Genomic DNA, 17,126 nt, shown 5'->3' with positions numbered 1-17,126 from the left:
AGCGTGGTACCTCCAGTGCGCGTGCCTTTCGCAGAGCAGGGTTTCACCGAGGTTTTTGGGTTTACAGTGAGTTTTTCTCTCTGTTTATCTGGGTTTTACAAAGAGTTTTGCTCTGTTTATCCACGTGCCCCTGGAAGGTGGTGCTCACTGCAGGTTAGCCTGCAAGGGGAAGTTAGGCACGATGGCATGATGACCAGCATGGGGATGGAGCCTTGCTCAGCCTAGGGGAACGGGGGACAGGAGCAGGGGGATGCTGCTGCAGAGCCGCTACTGCCTGTCCCTCTTCGGCGCTGGTCCCAGCCGGCAGCACGCTGGGTTGGGGAGCAGGGGGCTGTCCCCTGTCCTCAGCTGCAGGGCTTTGGGGGTGCACGGGCACGGAGGGGAGGACATCCCCAAAACCTCGTGGCTGAGGTTTTGCGCCCGCCATGCATGCACTGTCGGGGGACAAGCGTGCTTGGCGGGACCCGACTGGTTGTGCCTGTGTTACCCCACAGCTGCTGTTTTGGGGAGGGGACGAGGTGCGCGCCTGGCCGTGGGAGCGTGGGAAGGTGTGCGTGCCCCGGGCGTGGGTGCACACCCGGCCGGGGGTGTGCCGGGAGGCGTTTGGGGAGACGTGCAAGTGCATGCCGGCCCGTCAGCGTGCACGCCAGCCCGCGTGTGCAGGGTGAGATGCACCAACGTGTGCGTGCCTGCGACAGCCCCGCGTGCCGAGCCCGGCTCTCCCACCTGGAGCCGAGGGCTGTTGGGGCTCGGGGGGGGACACACACGACACGACAACCCAGGCTGGGCTCTGGGGTTCCGGCTCATGTCCCTGCTGCCCACGGGCTCTCCAGCTGGGTTGGGAGCATAGGTCTGTGCCAGTCTGATTTGCCAGGGCAGGGAGCAGGAGCTCGCAAGGGGCAGGTGTGCAGCAAGGGAGGAATGGAAAAAATGGGATCTTTTTGTAATGGAAATTTTCATAATGGAAATTTTTTTACAAAAATGGAAATTTTTGTAAAAACTCCTAATTGGAAGAGGTTGGAGTTTTGTCAAGGAAAGGAGACCTTTTGGGTCTGCTGGCAATTGCAAGCCAGTGCATTTTGGTTTTAATACCCCCTCCCAAACGACGGTTGTATTTTTTTTCCTCGCCAGAAACTGGGGGAAAGGGAAACAAGTTTCAGAAAGAAAAATTCTGAAAAACTTCCAAGAAAACCCCAAACCAAACTAGGGAAAAGGTCTATTTTTATTGAAACTTTCGCAGGGGGAGGAAACCCTTCCCCGGCTGGTGCCGAGTTCCTCAGCGGGACCCGGCTCCTGCATCCCGCATCCCGGGGAGCGCTGGTACGGGGGGTGGGTGGGGGGCAGCTCTCCGGGGACCCCCTTTTATTGGCCGTCACCCCCGGTCCGTGGGCACCCACTTCCCCACCCCCAGGCAGCGAGGGGCCGGGGCGGTGTTGGGGGGGGCGGGGGGGGGGAAATCGGTGCGGGGGGAGCGGTCGCCGCCGCCGCCGCAGCCATTGTGGTCCCGGCCGCGGCGCAGACAAAGGAAGCGCCCCCGCCCCGCCCCGCGCCCCGCCCGCCCCGCCCCCGCGGCGGCCCAGCGCCCGCCCGCCGCCCGCCCGCCGCCCGCGCCGCCGCCGGACCCCCGCCCGCCGCCAGCGCCGTGAGTCACCCCGCCCCCCCCCTCCCACCCCCCCTCGGAAGTTTCCCGGTCCCGGCCTGGCCTGCCCCCCCCACCCCCGGTGGCGGCCCCGCTCTGGGCGGCGGAGGGAGGGCTGGGTCCCGCCCGCGCCGCCCCCGCGCCTGCGAAGTTGTGCGCGGCCGCACCGCGCCGCCGCTCCCCGCCCGGCCCCCCATACAGCCCGGGATCCCCGCTGCAGCCCCTGCCTGCCTGCCCCCTCTGCTTCCCCTGCCCGCCTGCCCGCCCGCCCCTTCTCCCCCCGCTCCAGCTCCATCCCTGTCCCCAGCTCCCCTCTCCCTCCCTAGCTCCTCTCTCCATCCCTACCCAGCTCCCCGTCCCTCTCCTCTCCCCCAGCTCCCCTGTGCATCCCTGGCCCCCCAGCTTGTTCCCTCCCACCAGCTCCCCTGCCTGTTCCCCGCCTCCCTGCCTGTGCCCCTGGCTCCCCTCTCCATCCCCCAGGTCTTGGCTTTTGGAGAGGCACCTCCAGCCCCGCGGGGTGCTGCCGGCAGCCCCCATGCCCCTCCGTGCCCTGCTCCATCCCAGCCCGCAGCTCCCTTTGTTCTTCCCCCGGCTCCTTCCCCTGCCCGAGCCCCCTGACAGCTGCCCTGCGCCCTCCCGATCCCCCCTGCGTGTGCTGTCACAGGGGCTGTGGGGCCAGTGCCCGGCTCTGGGGGCTGCACGCTCGCCTCCCCTCACTGCCTGCTGCAACTTCGTCCTTGCCCGTGGCTCGGAGGGTCCCGCCAGCCTCCCACGGGTGCCTCGGAGGGAATAAAAGGTCCAAGGGGTGCAAATGCAGGGGGGCCCACGCATCTTCTTGCAGGAGCTGCCCTGCTGGGGGGTCCGGGCTCAGGAGGCCATGGGCTCAGGGGGCTCATCCTCCCTGGCAGACAAAGCACCGGCTCGGCCCGGGGCAGCTGGAGTGGGGGGCCAGGCTGGGGGTGTGTGCAGCATCCTCGGGGCCGGGGGAAACTCAGTGCTGCAGCTCCAGCTTGGGAATTGGCATGCATGCCGGGGCTGCGGAGGGGTGTCTTATCGGGGGGGGGGGGGGTGTTCCCCTGAAGCGCTCCCGGGAGAGCGTGCTGTGGCAGGCTGCCCTGATCTCGGGCAGCTGGCCGGGCTCTGACCTCCAGTGGTCCCTGCCAGCCCACCCGCCCAGGATGGGCAATAAGATAAGCACCCCAGGGCAGCGCTGCCAGGGCTGCCTCAGCTCAGGCAGCTCCCGATCCCCTCACTGGAGCACCGGCTGGCAGGGGCCAGGCGCCGCAGCAGGAGCCCGTGGAGCAGCCACCGGCTTCTGCCAAGGCTGGTGCCGCAGCAGGAGCCCGAATGAGAGGTGGCGGCCGATCCCTGAGTGAGGTGCGAGCAAAGGGCTTGGAGGCTGAACGGAATCGCCTTCTGGGGCACGGAGCGATGCACCCTCCCCGCATTGCAAACCCCTGGCTGCTTCTTTCTCACCAGGAGGGTCTGAGCTGCCTCGTGGGTGCCCGGCGGGTCAGGCAGGCATGGGAGCAAACACCCCTTCCCAGGGTCTCCCCAGTTTGTTCTCCCCGTGCTTTCGGTAGCACCTTGGCTTGGCAGTTTTGCAGCGACTTCTCCAGCACTGGTCAGGTATCAGCTCTTACCGCTTCTGTTGTAAGTACGGATAAATTTGGATGTCCTTATTCCTTCTTTAAAGCCTCAGGTTTTGGAGCATTCCTGTTGTGGGAAAATTGTGGTTTTCACTGAGGGAGAACCGAACGTGGTCTCTGCCCTCCTGATTTTGTAGAAATCCCAGGTCTGTGATCTGAGCACACCTTAAAGACTGGGGAGAGAAGTGCTAAGCAGAACAACACGCAAGCTGTGTTGCTTCAAAAAGGGAAAGAAAAGTTGTGATCCGAGGGGGGACGGGCTGGCGTTGGAGGGTTTGGTGATACAGGGTTTTTGCTGTCGTTTGGTGGAGACTTTTCCCCTCACCCGCAGCAGGTCACAGTCCATGTAAAGTAGGAAGAGGCTTGTGAAAAGCCGCAGAAGTTCATTTGCAAGTAAAGGTGCCCTGGGCTGGGGACCTGGAGCCCCTTTCAGCTTCTTTTGGGAGAGTAGTGAGAGCTGGTAGCCCCGAGCCTCCCCAGCCCCTCGAGATGCAGGAGCCGGGGGGTGAGGTGGACCAGCCCAGCCCCAGGGTCCCTTCCCTGTCCCGTGGCTGGCAGGGTGGCAGCAGCGCTTGTCCCTAAGTGGTCTCTCCCAGCTTCTGCATGCTTGCAGCTCTGCACCGGCATGAGCTTGAGGTCTGCGTAAAAAATAGGAACCCCAGGTTCTGCGTGGTGGCAGAGCAGCCGCAGCGCTTCTCCTGGCCCTCTGCCTTGGAAACCTCCCGTCCTCCGAGCGACCCAGGGACGGGGTGCTCCCACTGTTGTTTGCACCGCGTGCGTGTGTTCGTGGGTTGCAATGCTTGCCGCGATGAGGTTTGCTGCCCCACTGGTTGCTGTTGTTTTGGGCGGACTGCTGTTGCGACCAGGGATGCCCGGCCAAGAGGATTTCCCCGCGGCTGTGCTGCAATGGTGGAGATGGTTTCTACAGCGCTGCGCTGCTGGGGCTGGGAGCTCGGGCTGGGTTGCTCGTGCCTCTGGAGCACCAGGCAGGTGTGCTCAGCTGGACCCTGTCCCTTTGCTCCCGGGGTTTTGGCCCCATCCTGCGCTGGTTGTCCAAAGCCCTGACGCCAGCGAGAGCACATGCTGCCAGTGCAGTGGTGCCGTGTGAGTCCGGCAACCACAAGCATTTGCTCTGTCCCCAGTGCTGCCAGCGGCCCGCCCCGTCCTTCGCTCAGCCGCTCCCGTGTCACCTCTTAAACCAAGTCCTAAAGAGAGAGAAGTTCAGCCTGAGCAGGGGAGGCAGAGGCTTGCCCTGACAGCTCGAAGAAGCGACGGAGGTACTTTGCAAGCTGCAGCGAGCAGGTTCCCACCATGTTCGCACTGTCCCTCCCCTCTGTGGGCATCTGTGAGTGGTCCGGACCTTGGGGCGAGCGCTGCACCCCAGCGTCGAGGTTTGCCCCCGGGCATGTGCCGCCCCAGCACAGCCAGCTGGAAGGCGCCAGCTCCCACCGCATCCTAGCAGCGGGAATTATCCAGCTTTCCCCCCCCCGCCCCGGAGCGGGTGGCTGGCCGGCTGCCAGGGCTGCGGGGCTCCACCTAGGACGCAACATGGAGCGAGGCGGCTGTCGGCGGTGGGGCCGCCGTCTCCAGAGACTACGCGTCCCAGCGTGCAGCACTCGGCGCCGTTGGCAGCGGCGGGGAGCGAGGTGGAGCGTTGCATTCCGGGATCGCGAATCTCCATGCGCCACGTGGGGGCTGACAGCCTCCCGCTCTCCGAGGCGGCAGTGCTTGGGGGTCCTGCGGGTCCGGGGGATCAGCCCGGGGATCCCCCTTTGCGGACGGAGGGGCAGACCTCAGCCTCTCGCCTGCCGCTTCCCTGCCCTGCAGCTCTCGGCTCCAGCCCTCCCGGGCAGATCCTGTCCCTGCGGAGGGCTGCCCCGAGCAGCAGCCCCACAACGCCGTGCGGAGCCGTGTGGTTTTGCTCCACCACGTGCATGGCAGGCAAGGAGCCGGGAGCAGGAGCAGAGGTGCTGGCTGCATGCTCTGCAGGGCCATCGCTGTGGCTGGCTATGGCTGTGAATTTTTTCTTGCTGCTGCAGAGCCTAAAAAACCTTTGAAGATGAAAATCCTAGTTTGTCGGCAGGCTGTTTTTTCACGGGATGCTGACAAGGGTTTATTTTCCAGCCCCGTGGTTCCCACACCGTGTCATTTGTTTGTTTGCCAATGCTGCCCTGCTGTGTGCTACGGGAGGGACGGGAGCCCGGTTGCCGCAGGAGCCCCTCAGGGTGGCAGGGCCCCAGGGTGCAGGGGTCTGGGTGAGAGGGAAAGCGGCCGAAAATGTGAAAGGTGCATTCCTGAGGCTGAAACCGGCAGTGTTTGATTATGAATCGTCTTTGAGACGGCGAGCCGAAAGGAGTAATTAGGGACAGTGGGATATTTCCCCAAGAGTCGCAGGAAATGACTGCCTCGTGGTAAGTTGATAGTAGTGGAGCTGAAACTGGGTTATCTGTGGGATTGCATCTGGGTCTTGCAGCCTTGGATGTGATTCAATTTTCAGGCTGTTTTGCAATTGGCAGGGCGTGCTCTTCTCCTGGTTTCCCGCCCGGAGAAATCTCCGTCCGTGTGTCTGAATCATCTGAAGGCCTGAACGGGAAAGGGAGACTTCTGCTGCCCCTAGGGTCACCGCAGAGCAGCGAGGTCCTCCCAGATCCCCGCTGAGTACCCGGCTCCACAGCATGTCTTCTCGGGAGACCCAGGGCTCCAGCAGAGCTGAAGCTACGGGACCGCTCTGAGCCTCGACCCCCAAATCCACGTCCCGGCCTGGGCTCTCCTCACCCAGTGCTTTGCGGATAGCGCCGCCTTGCAGCTTGCATCAAGTTTGTCATTTTGTAATAATTAACTGCAGCTAATTATTACTTCTCTGGCTGTCCCCCTGAGTCTGCAAGCCAGTCAATAGAGAGGAGCACCCTCTGGTCCAGGGTGCTTTGTGTGCTGCGGTGGGGGCCTTTTGCACTAATGTTGCAGAATGCGACCTGGAACTGGGACACGCGTCCCTCCCCGCTGCCTTGCATGCAGGGGACACCGTGCATGGCCACGTGGTGCGGGCAGGGAGGCAGCTCGTGGTCAAGATAAGCTCCGTGGCCAGCTCGGATGTGGGGCTTGAGAAAAGCGAGAGGTAATCCCTGCACGCAGCAGGGCAGGCAGTGCTGTGGGTTTTGCCTCCATGCAGGTCAGGGCCAGGCGGCGTGCTGGCTGGGTTCAGTCTCTGGATGCCGCTGTGTCGGTGGCATCATCCCGTGGTCTCCTCCAGGAGCGGCGTCTCCTCTTCTCTGGACAGCCCAGCCTCCTGGGAGCTTCAGCTGGGACAGTTCTGCATTTTCAAAGCAAATGGGGTTGCTGCAATTTGAGATTGTCACCGAGTATGTCTCGGGCCATGCCTCGGTGTGTGCTGCCTGGGTACCTATCAGTTTAATAACAACATTGGGGTTTGCAACTGGCCTCGCTCCATCCCCTCCACTCTGAAGAAGAGGAGAAAGAAGAGGTGAAGGCAGGTTTGTAGGGCAGACCACGGACTGCTCCGTGTGCTTCTGCCTGTCCCAGTCGCTCTGGATCCTTCTCTGTGTTTGCCCCCCAGCCCTGCCAGCTTCCCCGACACCAGGCACTGTCACCGGGCAAAGCCACGTGAATTATTTGAGATGCTGCCCTGCACCCAGCTCCGGATAGCACCCTCCTGGATAGCACCCTCCCAACAGCCCTGCCAGCCAGCGAGGCTGGGCTGGGAAGATGGATTTCCTGCCGCTATCACGGCTCCCACACCCCGGCAAGGCAGCCCTGCGAAACAATGCCGCTATTTACACTTTAAAGCCTCGTTAGGCAGCCAGGAAGCAGCAGGCACAGTGCATGCTGGGAAGCAGCGACAGCCTTTAGCGAAGGCTAGCCCCTCTTCTTCGCCGCCGGGCTGCTGGGAGGAGCAGGATGCTCCCTGGCTGAGCTGTAACCCTGCGGCCTCTTTCAGGCCCTGTTTCTTCATTTATTTTTATCTTTTTTTTTTTTTTAGCCTCTGGAGTCCCTGCCTCGTTGCTGAGCTTTGCTGCTTGCACAGAAAGCACGCTGGCTGCCCGGCCGGGGACGGCTCCTCTCTGGGACGGGAAGCACCGACTCCTGCCGGTGGCCGCAGGTGTAGGAGTGAGATGCCGGTGCTGCTTCGCCTTTGTCCTTGGCAGCTCCTTGCTCTCTGCTGGCAGGGCAGAGGGAGGGGAGTGCAGGCAGGAGCTTTTCTCCCTGCCAGACACCAAGGAAGGCTCTGCGTGTCCCCTGCCCGGGCAGGCAGCTCCCCCACTGGCGCTGGTCTCAGCTCACGGTGGCCTGCTGTCTCCTGGCTGTGGTGGTTCTGCGAGGTGCCCGCTGTGCTCTTGGCTGCTTGGGAAACCTGACATTCCGCAGCTCTGGGGGCTTGGTTAGGGTTTTAACCATTCCTGCTCCAGCAAACCCGCCAGACAGTGCACCAGAAGAGCTTTCCCCACGGGGCTGGCAGCTCACAGGCAGGGAAAGAGGAGGAGAAGGCAGGCGGAGGGTTGGGCAGCGCCAGGCTGTACGGGGTCACCAGCAAAGCATCCACCTTCCCTTCCCTGGGTGCCCTCCTGCCTGGAGCTGCTTCCTTGCCTGAGCTCTCATTGCAGCTCCATGCAGTGCCAGCCAGCTCCGTCCTGCCCCTGGCCGGGGACCTGGCCTCAGCAGAGGATGCTGAGCCGGGGCATCCCTCCACGGGGTTCCTTTCTCCTGCGCCTCCCTGCCACGGAGGAGCTGTGGGGCCGCCCACCTGGCCGTGGGCACTGCACCGTTTGCCCAGACCTGCCCGGGCCGATAGCTCGCCAGCTGCAGCGTCAGCCTGATTTTTTCCCTTGCCGACCATGCACGTGTTTTTCCGGCGCTGGGTGAGCGCCTGGGGACGGCCGTGGGAAGCCTCTGCTGTTGGCTTGGGCTCTGCAGGGGTATCGCATGCTCAGCCGTCAAGCGGCATCACTGCTTGCACCAAGCCTGTCCCGATCCTGCCTGGATACTCTGTGCTTAAAGCAGGAGGCAGAGCAGGGGCATGGGGAGACACTGGCTGGGGCCAAGCGCTGGGCTTGGCTCGGGAAGGGCCGCATCTTGCGTGTCTGGGTCTCTGCGCCCAGTGGGACGGGGCTTGCAGGGAGCTGGGGCAGTGTGAAGGGGAGCGGTGGTGATGGAGGGATCTCCAGGACTGGGCAGCATGACCCTTGTGTGCGTAAAAGTTGGTGTTGATGCTGCTGCTGCTGTAAAGTAATTGCGTTATTTCATGTAATGCGTGTAGCGTGTCTGCTGTGAATGTAGAGTTCGGACAGCCTATATCAAATCCTAAGGCTACTGTTAGCGTTATTTAAAACCACTGAATCCAGTAACATATTTTACACTGCATTAAAAATAATGCTTGGTCAGGATGCTGGTGTTGCTGAGGTCGCATAACAGGCTCCTCTCCACTCCTCTAGATCCTGAGATAGGTCACTCAGTGAAGCCCCAAAAGCAGGTTGTGTCCGTATTAACCTGCTTGGGAAGGCCCAGGATGGAAATGGATGCTTCGGTTGGAGCAGCAGGCCGGCTTGTCTGCTGTTCCACCTCCAGGAGCAGGGGGCTAGGGAAGGGCACGAGAAGCAGAATGGATGAAGAGTGATGTGTCCCCCTGGTCTCACCACCCCAGGAGACCTTCCTGCACCTGGAGAAGCAAGATGGGGACCGAGGACAGCGAGAAACCTTGGAGACTTTTTCCTCCCATCTCTCATCGGCAAATAAAAACAAAGCGTCGGAGGACGAGACCTGCTGGATCTGATTTTTTTTCTACCCCCCCGAGGACATGGTGACCAGAAACAAGCAGTTCAGCTCCCTGTCTCCAGCCACTGCTGTCTCTGACTAATGAATCGGTTTGTTTTCAACAGAAGACACGCACTTTTGGGAAGTTTCCTATGCATCAAGCACACTTTGACGTCATGTCATTTAACAGCAGCGTGGAGGAAATGGAAATGCTGTGTTTCTAGTGCAATTCCGGTTGAATTATAATTTCCATTACGCACAAGTTGACAAGGATTAAAGCAGAAAGCAAAAATTCCCTCGCACCAGCACTGACCTCCCTATTAAAAAAATTTTTATCTATGAAAACGTTAGGTAAGAGCAAGGGGCCGACGTTGTTAGCAGCCATATGAGAAATTGTGCCGTGCCCCACTTATCCTCGCTGCAGGCGGGCAGGAGCAAGGAGCAGGAGCAGCGGGCCCCCGGCGGAGCGGCTGGGCTGGCTCCAGCCCTGCGGGACCGGTGCGTCCTGGTGGGTACTGGGGAGAGGCTGCTGGGTGTGGCTGCCATGGGGAAATGCGGTGAAAAGGCACCGGGGCCCCAGGAAGACAAGAATCAAGGGGTGAAACACAGATTTCCCCTGTTGCAAACTGGATTTAACGCTGGGGAGGTGACTCCCTCTATTTTTGACCAACCCTTGCTTGCTCAGCTGCGTGTGGATCCCTGTGACTGCGGGCTCTGCGTCCCAGGCAGCTTGGCAGGGGTGATGGTGATGCCCTGGTCATTCGGGCTCCTGTGTTGGCTAACAGGTCGCAACGAGCTGGACATTGTGGGTCCCAGTGCTGGTGGCACCGCATTCCTTAACCCTGATGCTTTTTGCTCCCCCCCCCCCCGCATCCGTCGCAGGCGAGTGGCTGCTCCGATCCTGTCCCTGTGCCCTTTCCTGCAGCCTGGCCCTGTGATGGTGCCCGGCACCTCCCGGACGCTTCCCTCCACTGCTGCTCTCGCTTTCTGCAGCAGCGGGCAGCAATCCTGGCAGCTCGTGGGCGTCGGGAAGCGCCCGGCCCGGGGCTGCGTGCAGGCGGGCGGCCGACGGGGATCCCGCCTCGGCTCTGGCTGTGGCCGGCAGCCCGGCGCGACCGGCTTCGGGGCCCCCGCCTGCGGCGCGGCGTGGGGGAGACGTGCCCGTGCGTGGCAGGGCCGGCTAAGCCGGTGGAGCCGGAGCTGCCTGGCAGCCGGCCTGCCGCTGCGCCCCATCCAGGTCAGCCCGGCTGCCCGCCGGGGAGGAGCCGCGTGCCTCAGCAGCGCCCGGGCGCAGCGTGCCGGGTCCTGCCGGCGGCGGGGCGTGCCGGGGCTCCCGTGGGGCTCAGGGAGGGGCGCTGGCAGCCGCCACTCCCGGGAACCTGCCCCGGCGGTGGAAGGGGGCCGGTGAGCGTGGGAGCCCCCGGCTGCCCCTTGGGAGCCCGGGTGGGGCTGGCCATGCCGGCGTGGCTGGATCTGGCGGGCATCTCTGTCTCTCATTGGCGGGCCTGGGGGGGTCCCCAGGTTGCTTTCGGGGATGGGTGCTGGCTCGCACACGTTGCATGCCCCGTTGCACACCCCATCGCACCCCGTGGCCCTCTGTGGGCTCCTCGTCCTTTGCCCCGGTGCTGCGGGGGGCAGCAAGGCGTTGGGGTGGTTTGATCAGGGCTGCGGGCTGGTGTGTGGGATCTCTCCGTCCACCTGGAGCCGGGTGGCCGCTGGCCTGCCCGAGCGGCAGATGGTGGCTGCCTGGGGACCTGCCATCCGTCCCTCCGGGTGATTATTCACCCGTCGCCATGACGATAGAAAGGTCAGCGAAAAGATCCCGTGTGATTCCCGGGTCAGGTCGGTGGGATTAGGAACGGCGCGGGAGGGAGGGCTAGGGGGAGGATAGGGCCCAGCCAGCCCGCCCCCCACAGCTCACCAGCTGGACTGTCCCCCTCAGGCACCATCCCCAGAGCTTGGCCAGCTGAGAACTGACAAACTCTGGGCACCAGTGGGAAATCCCTGGGATGGGGCCGGGCCCCTCCGGCTGTCGATCCTGAAAGCTCAGCCCTGACCCTGTGGGTCCCATCCTGCATGGGGGAGGCCTGGAGCTGTGTGTGGGGTGAAGGGGCTGGGCTGGCATTGGGGGGAGCAGAGGAGAGATGAGGCTGTGCTGATGGGGGCTGGGCTGGTCCTGCATCCTTCCTCCTCCTCCTCCTCCTCCTCCTCCTCCTTGCAGCAGGGCGTCTCTCCTTGTGGGGTGCTCCTGGCTGACCCATGTCCCCTCTCTCTCTCCAGGCTGTTCCTCTAAGTCATTCAAGCTGTACTCGCCAAAGGAGCCCCCGAACGGCAACGCCTTCCCCCCCTTCCACCCGGGCACCATGCTGGATCGAGATGTGGGGTGAGCTGGGGCCCAAGGAGGGGTCTGCAAGGTTGGGGGTGCTCTGCAGTCTGCACCCCAGGGTCTCTGTCTTGTCTCCCAGCAGCGTACGGAGACTGCAGCGCATGGAGTTCAGTTAGCGCAAGGGGAGGGAGGGGATCGGAGCAGGCACGGGTGGGACTAGGTGGAGAAGGGGTGATATTTGGGATGAAGGGAGCCCCCAGGTCCCCGAGCTCTGCAGGGCGAAGCCCCTTGCCAGGCCAAGCCCCTGGGATGACCCAGGACAGGGAGCACTCGCAGCTCCTGCCAAAACAGCCCCTTCTCCAACCTCCGTCCTGCCTGGCACCAGACCCAGCTGCAGAGGAGCCAGGCACATCCCTGGAGCGCCGTGGGCCAGGTCCCAGGGGCAGTGGAGCAGCCACCAATGCAGGAGCAGAGCCCAATTTCAGGGGTGCGGGTCGCCCCATGGGGCTGTCAGATGTCGGCAGCCAGGGTACAGCCCACACCATGCGTGGGGGTCTCGCCTCCAGCGAGCCCGACCGCCTGCTGCTGTAGGCAGGGAAGGGGGAGCTGTGGCAGGCAGGGAGGGAGATCCCCACCAGCACTGACCTGCCTGCATCTCTTTCCCCCCACCAGACCTACTCCCATGTACCCACCGACGTACCTGGAGCCTGGAATCGGGTAAGCACGGGGGGCTGGCGGGGACCCCGCTGAGAGGGGAGCTCATGCCCGCGGTGGGGATGCCTCGGCAGGGCTGGCATGCTGCTGGCCACAGGGGTTTGCGGGGGGAAGTTGCTTGGACTCTGCCCAGCCCTGGAGGGGCTGTGCATCCCCCCACTGCGGGCTCGGGACCCCTCCCCACCCTGCGGCTGCCTCCCCCTCTGACTGCTTGCTCTGCTCCCTGGGCAGGAGGCACACGCCGTACGGGAACCAGACCGACTACAGGATATTTGAGCTCAACAAGCGGCTGCAGAACTGGACAGAGGTGGGGAGCTGGGGGAGAGGGGGGCGGCCAGGGGTGGGAGGATGCTTCCAGGTGTGTGTTTTGGGGATGGGGTCCTCTGCGCTGCCTGCCCTCACGAGCTGCCTTGGCTCTAGGAGGAGTCCCCTTGGCAGCGGGGTCCTGCCCCGCTGTGCAGGTCCCCGAGCACCTTGTCCCTCGCTTGGCCGTGGGACAGGGCTCATCATCGCTGTCTCTGAGCACTCAGCTGGGAGCACAGCCCTCCGCGGGCTGAGCATGTGGCTGCTGTGCCTGGCAGCCAGCGGCTGGCGGGCTGGCTGGCTCCCCTCCCCATAACCTGGCATCTCTCTGCTGTCCCCAGGAATGTGACAATCTGTGGTGGGATGCCTTCACCACGGAGTTCTTTGAGGATGACGCCATGTTAACAATCACTTTCTGCTTGGAGGATGGACCAAAGAGATACAGTGAGTAGCAGCTTGAGCCCTCTTTCCCTAGGGCATTGCCCCTCCGGCAGGAGATGCGGTGGTTGTGCTGTGGGGGGGATGCAGGCAGTGTGTCAGAGCTCAGCTGCCTCCAGCTGGCAGGGACTGGGGGGCCCCCTCCCCGTGCAGCCCCGAGGCTCGCCTGGGTGAACCAGGTTTACTGACATTATCTTCCTCCTTCTCCCACTCCAGCGATCGGCCGGACTCTGATTCCCCGTTACTTCCGCAGCATCTTTGAAGGGGGGGCCACGGAGCTCTACTACGTGCTCAAGCACCCCAAGGAGTCCTTCCACAACAACTTCGTCTCACTGGACTGCGACCAGTGCACCATGGTCACCCAGCACGGCAAGCCCATGTTCACCCAGGTACCAGCGGCACCCGCGGCTTCTCCTGCCCCTCATGCCTTGGTCCGACATGCCCTCATGGCAGCTGCAGTCCCACGGGTCAAGGGACGCTGATTTCCATGGCTTGTTGTGTGCCACACTGTAATTCCACATGCCTCAGCCAGCCCTGCAGCATCCCCTTTTTGCAGAGATCCCCGGCGTTGTGGGTTTGGCTTGTGCAGAGTCTCATGGCAGGCAGGGGCAAGCCACCGGGAGGGTGTCCCAGTGTGCAGCAGTGGGTTCCCAGGGGATCTGGGCTGGGGGAAGGGGGCGGCAGGCTGTGCCTGACCCTGCGCCCTGCCCAGGTGTGTGTGGAGGGGCGGCTCTACCTGGAGTTCATGTTCGACGACATGATGAGGATAAAGACGTGGCATTTCAGCATCCGCCAGCATCGAGAGCTCATCCCCCGCAGCATCCTTGCCATGCATGTGAGTACCACTCCGGGAGCTCCCCTGGGGCATGAGTGACACAGGGCTGCTGAGCTCCTTTCCCTGCTGTGCAGGTTGGGGGGACCTCAACCCTGTCCCCCCATTGCAGGCCGGGGCACGGGAGGGCCGTCCCCAGCCCGGATGCAGCTGAGCCATCTGTCCCTCTCGCTCCTAGGCACAGGACCCCCAGATGCTGGACCAGTTATCCAAGAACATCACCCGCTGTGGGCTCTCAAACTCCACACTCAACTACCTCCGAGTAAGCGTACGGGAAGAGGGGGGGGGATACAGCTCTGCCTCTGCAGGGGCGCCTAGGGTGGCCACATCTTCTGCTCTCAGCTGCCCGACGCCTGGCTGCCCTGGGGTGCGGGGAGGCAGTGGGGCAGGCTCTGCAAGAGGGATCTTGCAAATGGGCTGCAGAGAGTCGTGGGGCAGTGGATCTGCCAGAGCCCACAGGCTCACAGCACGGTTTGGGTCGGTGCAGCACAGACAGCTGCCCAACAGAGGGGCTTTTGCTGGGGCCTGGAGCATCGCCATCTAACCCCGTGTCCATCTGCTCCCTGCAGCTCTGTGTAATCCTAGAACCAATGCAGGAGCTCATGTCACGGCACAAGACCTACAGCCTCAGTCCCCGGGACTGCCTCAAGACTTGCCTCTTCCAGAAGTGGCAGCGGATGGTCGCTCCGCCTGGTGAGTCTCACGCTGCCTGCTGTGCTGCCTGCGGGTCGCCAGGGCTGCCCGCTCAGGCCCTGCCCTCGGTGCAGGCTTCTCCCAACCCCGGAGCCTTGTCTTGTGAGGCTGGGGGCAGTGGGTCAGGCAGCCGGCTTCCTTCTCTGCTGGCCTCCCTTCCCGCTGGGGCAGAGCGGGGCTGCAGGCAGCCAGCGCTCCCTGCCCGGGGGCTGCCAGCTGCTTGTGGAAAGCAAAGCAGGGACAGAAATCTTCCCTGCACCCTCTTCTGTCCCCTGTGCTGGGGGGACAGTGAAGCTGCGGAGGGGAGGAGGGTGGCGATGCTGCCCCAGGGGGGGATGTGGTCCTTGCAGAGAAGGGGGGTTTGCAGAGAAGAGGCTGGGAGGCACCAGCTCCTTCTTGTCGGGACTGACCATGTCTCCCTCCTCCGCCAGCGGAGCCAGCGCGGCAGCAGCCCAGCAAGCGCCGGAAAAGGAAGATGTCGGGGGGCAGCACCATGAGCTCCGGCGGGGGAAACACCAACAACAGCAACAGCAAGAAGAAGAGCCCAGCCAGCACCTTTGCCCTGTCCAGTCAGGTACCTGTAAGCATCCCGTTTCCATTCTCTCTTCCTCCCCCGGGGTGGAGGGGAGGGCTCCCTGCCCCGGCCCCCGGGAGTGGCTAGGGGGAGACCCCCGGGGACTGCCTGTTCCAGCTGCCTTCCCTGAGCTGCTTTCCTCCCCTGCGAGGGGGTGAGGATGTGCTGCCCCACGCGGAGCCTCGGGTCCTGCGATGGAGATGAGGAGGTGGCCCTGCGGCTGGGAAAAGGGGCTGCGGTGTTGGGGGGGGTCTGGCGGCCCGGGCTCCCCCCACCTCGATTATGTTTCGGGACCGTCTCCCCTTTCAGGATGTGATGGTGGTAGGCGAGCCCACGCTGATGGGGGGGGAGTTTGGGGACGAGGACGAGCGGCTCATCACCCGGCTGGAGAACACGCAGTTTGACGCCGCCAACGGCATCGACGACGAGGACAGCTTCAACAACTCGCCGGCGCTGGGGGCCAACAGCCCCTGGAACAGCAAACCGCCCTCCAGCCAGGAGAGCAAGTCAGAGAACCCCACGTCGCAGGCGTCGCAGTAACGGCCCCCCCGCCGCCCCGTGGACTCAGTCCCAACCGATCTACCTGTACATTTGCAACGGAGAGTGACTGGGAAGCGGCGAGGTACCGGGGGAGGTACCGGGGGCGGATCGGCGCCGCGCAGCCGATGGGGTGCACGGCCCGGGGCACGCGCCAGGCGGGCAGCCCCCAGCCCTCTCCCCCCGCCGCCTCCCTGCTCCCCCCACACCTGCCTCCCCGCCGGACCCCAGGGCAGGGGTGGGTTTCCGGGGGCTGTAGCTTCGTTATTCCCCCTTCTCCCTCTTCCTCCCTGCTTGTTCCCCGGAGAGCTTCTCATCCCCGCCCTGATGTGCCCAGCCCCTGCCTGCTGAGCGGGGGGAATTAGGAGGGAGGTGTCAGCAGCGGCTGGCATGACCGGGAAGCCAGCGGCATACAGATGCCATGTGTTGGGGTCTGGCACAGCCCGGAGACCCTTCTCCTCCTCCTCCTCCCCGGGTCCTATGGCTGGGGTTTGCTGGGCAGCCACCTGCAGCGGGGTTGCACATCCCCAGCCCAACCTGGGGCTGGGTGGGGGGGCCGGTGATGGAAAGCCCTCCCTGCGCCACCGGCTCTGCCACGGAGCCTCCTCTAGCCGGGGTCAGATCCTGCTGCGCTGGGGTGGTGTCGAGGATAGGGCCCCGTCGCATTTCCCCGCTCTCCTGCGCCCTCCCCTTCCCCTCGCTCCCCGGGGCGAGAGCGCAGCAGGGCCGTGGGGGGACTCTGTATATAGGAAGTGCGTGGTGGGAGGGCTGGGGGGGGCACGGAGGACCCACGGCTCTGCCAGAGCAGCCGGTGCCCTGGCTCCCTGCCTGCAGCCCCTGCGCTTTCCCCCGCCCCACGTGAGTCCGCCTGGGGCCCCTTTGCAACCCCTGGCTCCCGGTACCTCCTACTTTTGTCTTTTTTTAAGAAAAAAAAATAATATTATTAAAATTGTAAGTTTAAAAAAAAGAAAGAAAAAAAAAATGGGACAAGCCCCCCCCAGCCCCCTCGCCGGTTCCCCCCTCCCCACCCTGAGCCCTCTCACCCTGTCCTGACTTTTGTACAGGCTTCTTCTCTTGGGAGTCTCGTTTTATATCCAGTTCGGAGAGCTTCAAACCAAGGAGAGACTTTGCAGACTTCCTTTCTAATCCCTCCAGGGGCCGGGGGGGCAGCCCCCCGCCTCCCTCCTCAATGTAAATCTTGTGTGCTGTTGTCCCCGCTCCCCCCCGCCTTGGGTTCGTGTACCTCGTGCTTGTACATTTCCGCGCTGTAGGCAGTGTGTACGATACTGTTCTTTCAATGTGTTATCACTAGAGCAGGTGCCTCCATTGATGTTAGGGGAAACGATGAGAAGAATAATAATTTTTGGGGTTTTTTTTGGTTTAAAAAAAAAAAAAAAAGAAAAAAAAAATCCCTTCCAAGGCTTCTTCCAAGGAGAAGATGGGAGGTGCCGGGGGAGGGCAGCTCACCCCAGCAGCCTCGGAGGGGGGTTTTGGGGGGAGCCGGGGGTCAGGGCTGCCCGTGAGCACCCCCTGGCATGGCCCCAAGGTGGGGTTGCAGTGAGTGCTGCCACAGGGGTGGCCGGGGTGGGGGGGACTGCCCTGGTGGGGGGGGGCGTGTGTGTGCAAGAGTGCATGTGCGAGAGGTTTGCGTGTCT

The 17,126-nt window shown here is 63.3% G+C and overlaps 2 protein-coding genes across 3 annotated transcripts in view; one reads left to right on the top strand and one right to left on the bottom strand.

The window, feature by feature from the left end:
* Positions 1 to 4,601, bottom strand: part of PPRC1 (PPARG related coactivator 1) — a 21,325-nt gene extending 16,724 nt beyond the window's left edge. Inside the window, 1 exon segment of the mRNA XM_050899125.1 lies at positions 4,540 to 4,601. Coding sequence (XP_050755082.1) covers positions 4,540 to 4,601 — 62 coding nt within the window.
* Positions 4,602 to 11,334: 6,733 nt separating this feature from the next.
* On the top strand, positions 11,335 to 16,226 carry LDB1 (LIM domain binding 1). Of its 2 annotated transcripts, none has more exons than XM_050899112.1 (10): positions 11,335 to 11,437; positions 12,053 to 12,097; positions 12,326 to 12,401; positions 12,739 to 12,841; positions 13,052 to 13,224; positions 13,548 to 13,670; positions 13,846 to 13,929; positions 14,237 to 14,360; positions 14,792 to 14,940; positions 15,244 to 16,226. In XM_050899112.1, exons 1-10 carry the CDS (start codon positions 11,418 to 11,420, stop codon positions 15,472 to 15,474), a joined length of 1,128 nt encoding a protein of 375 aa, XP_050755069.1. In that variant the 5' UTR covers positions 11,335 to 11,417; the 3' UTR covers positions 15,475 to 16,226. The 2 variants fall into 2 exon arrangements, with proteins under 2 accessions (XP_050755069.1, XP_050755070.1); XM_050899113.1 differs by having other exon boundaries at positions 11,337 to 11,437; positions 14,792 to 14,934.
* The last annotated feature ends 900 nt before the right edge of the window (positions 16,227 to 17,126 follow it).

Source organism: Gymnogyps californianus, chromosome 6, assembly GCF_018139145.2.
Source record: "Gymnogyps californianus isolate 813 chromosome 6, ASM1813914v2, whole genome shotgun sequence".
In the NCBI taxonomy this organism is placed as follows: Eukaryota; Metazoa; Chordata; class Aves; order Accipitriformes; family Cathartidae; genus Gymnogyps; species Gymnogyps californianus.
The sequence above is the reverse complement of the archived record's forward strand: the minus strand, read 5'-3'. Positions and strand labels throughout refer to the sequence as shown.

Bases quoted from the DNA above. Each gene is read 5' to 3' on its own strand.
- LDB1 (XM_050899112.1), top strand. From the start codon at position 11,418: ATGCTGGATCGAGATGTGGG. The intron at 12,402-12,738 runs GTGGGGAGCTGG...TGCTGTCCCCAG, and splicing joins GGCTGCAGAACTGGACAGAG to GAATGTGACAATCTGTGGTG. The intron at 13,225-13,547 runs GTACCAGCGGCA...CGCCCTGCCCAG, and splicing joins GCAAGCCCATGTTCACCCAG to GTGTGTGTGGAGGGGCGGCT.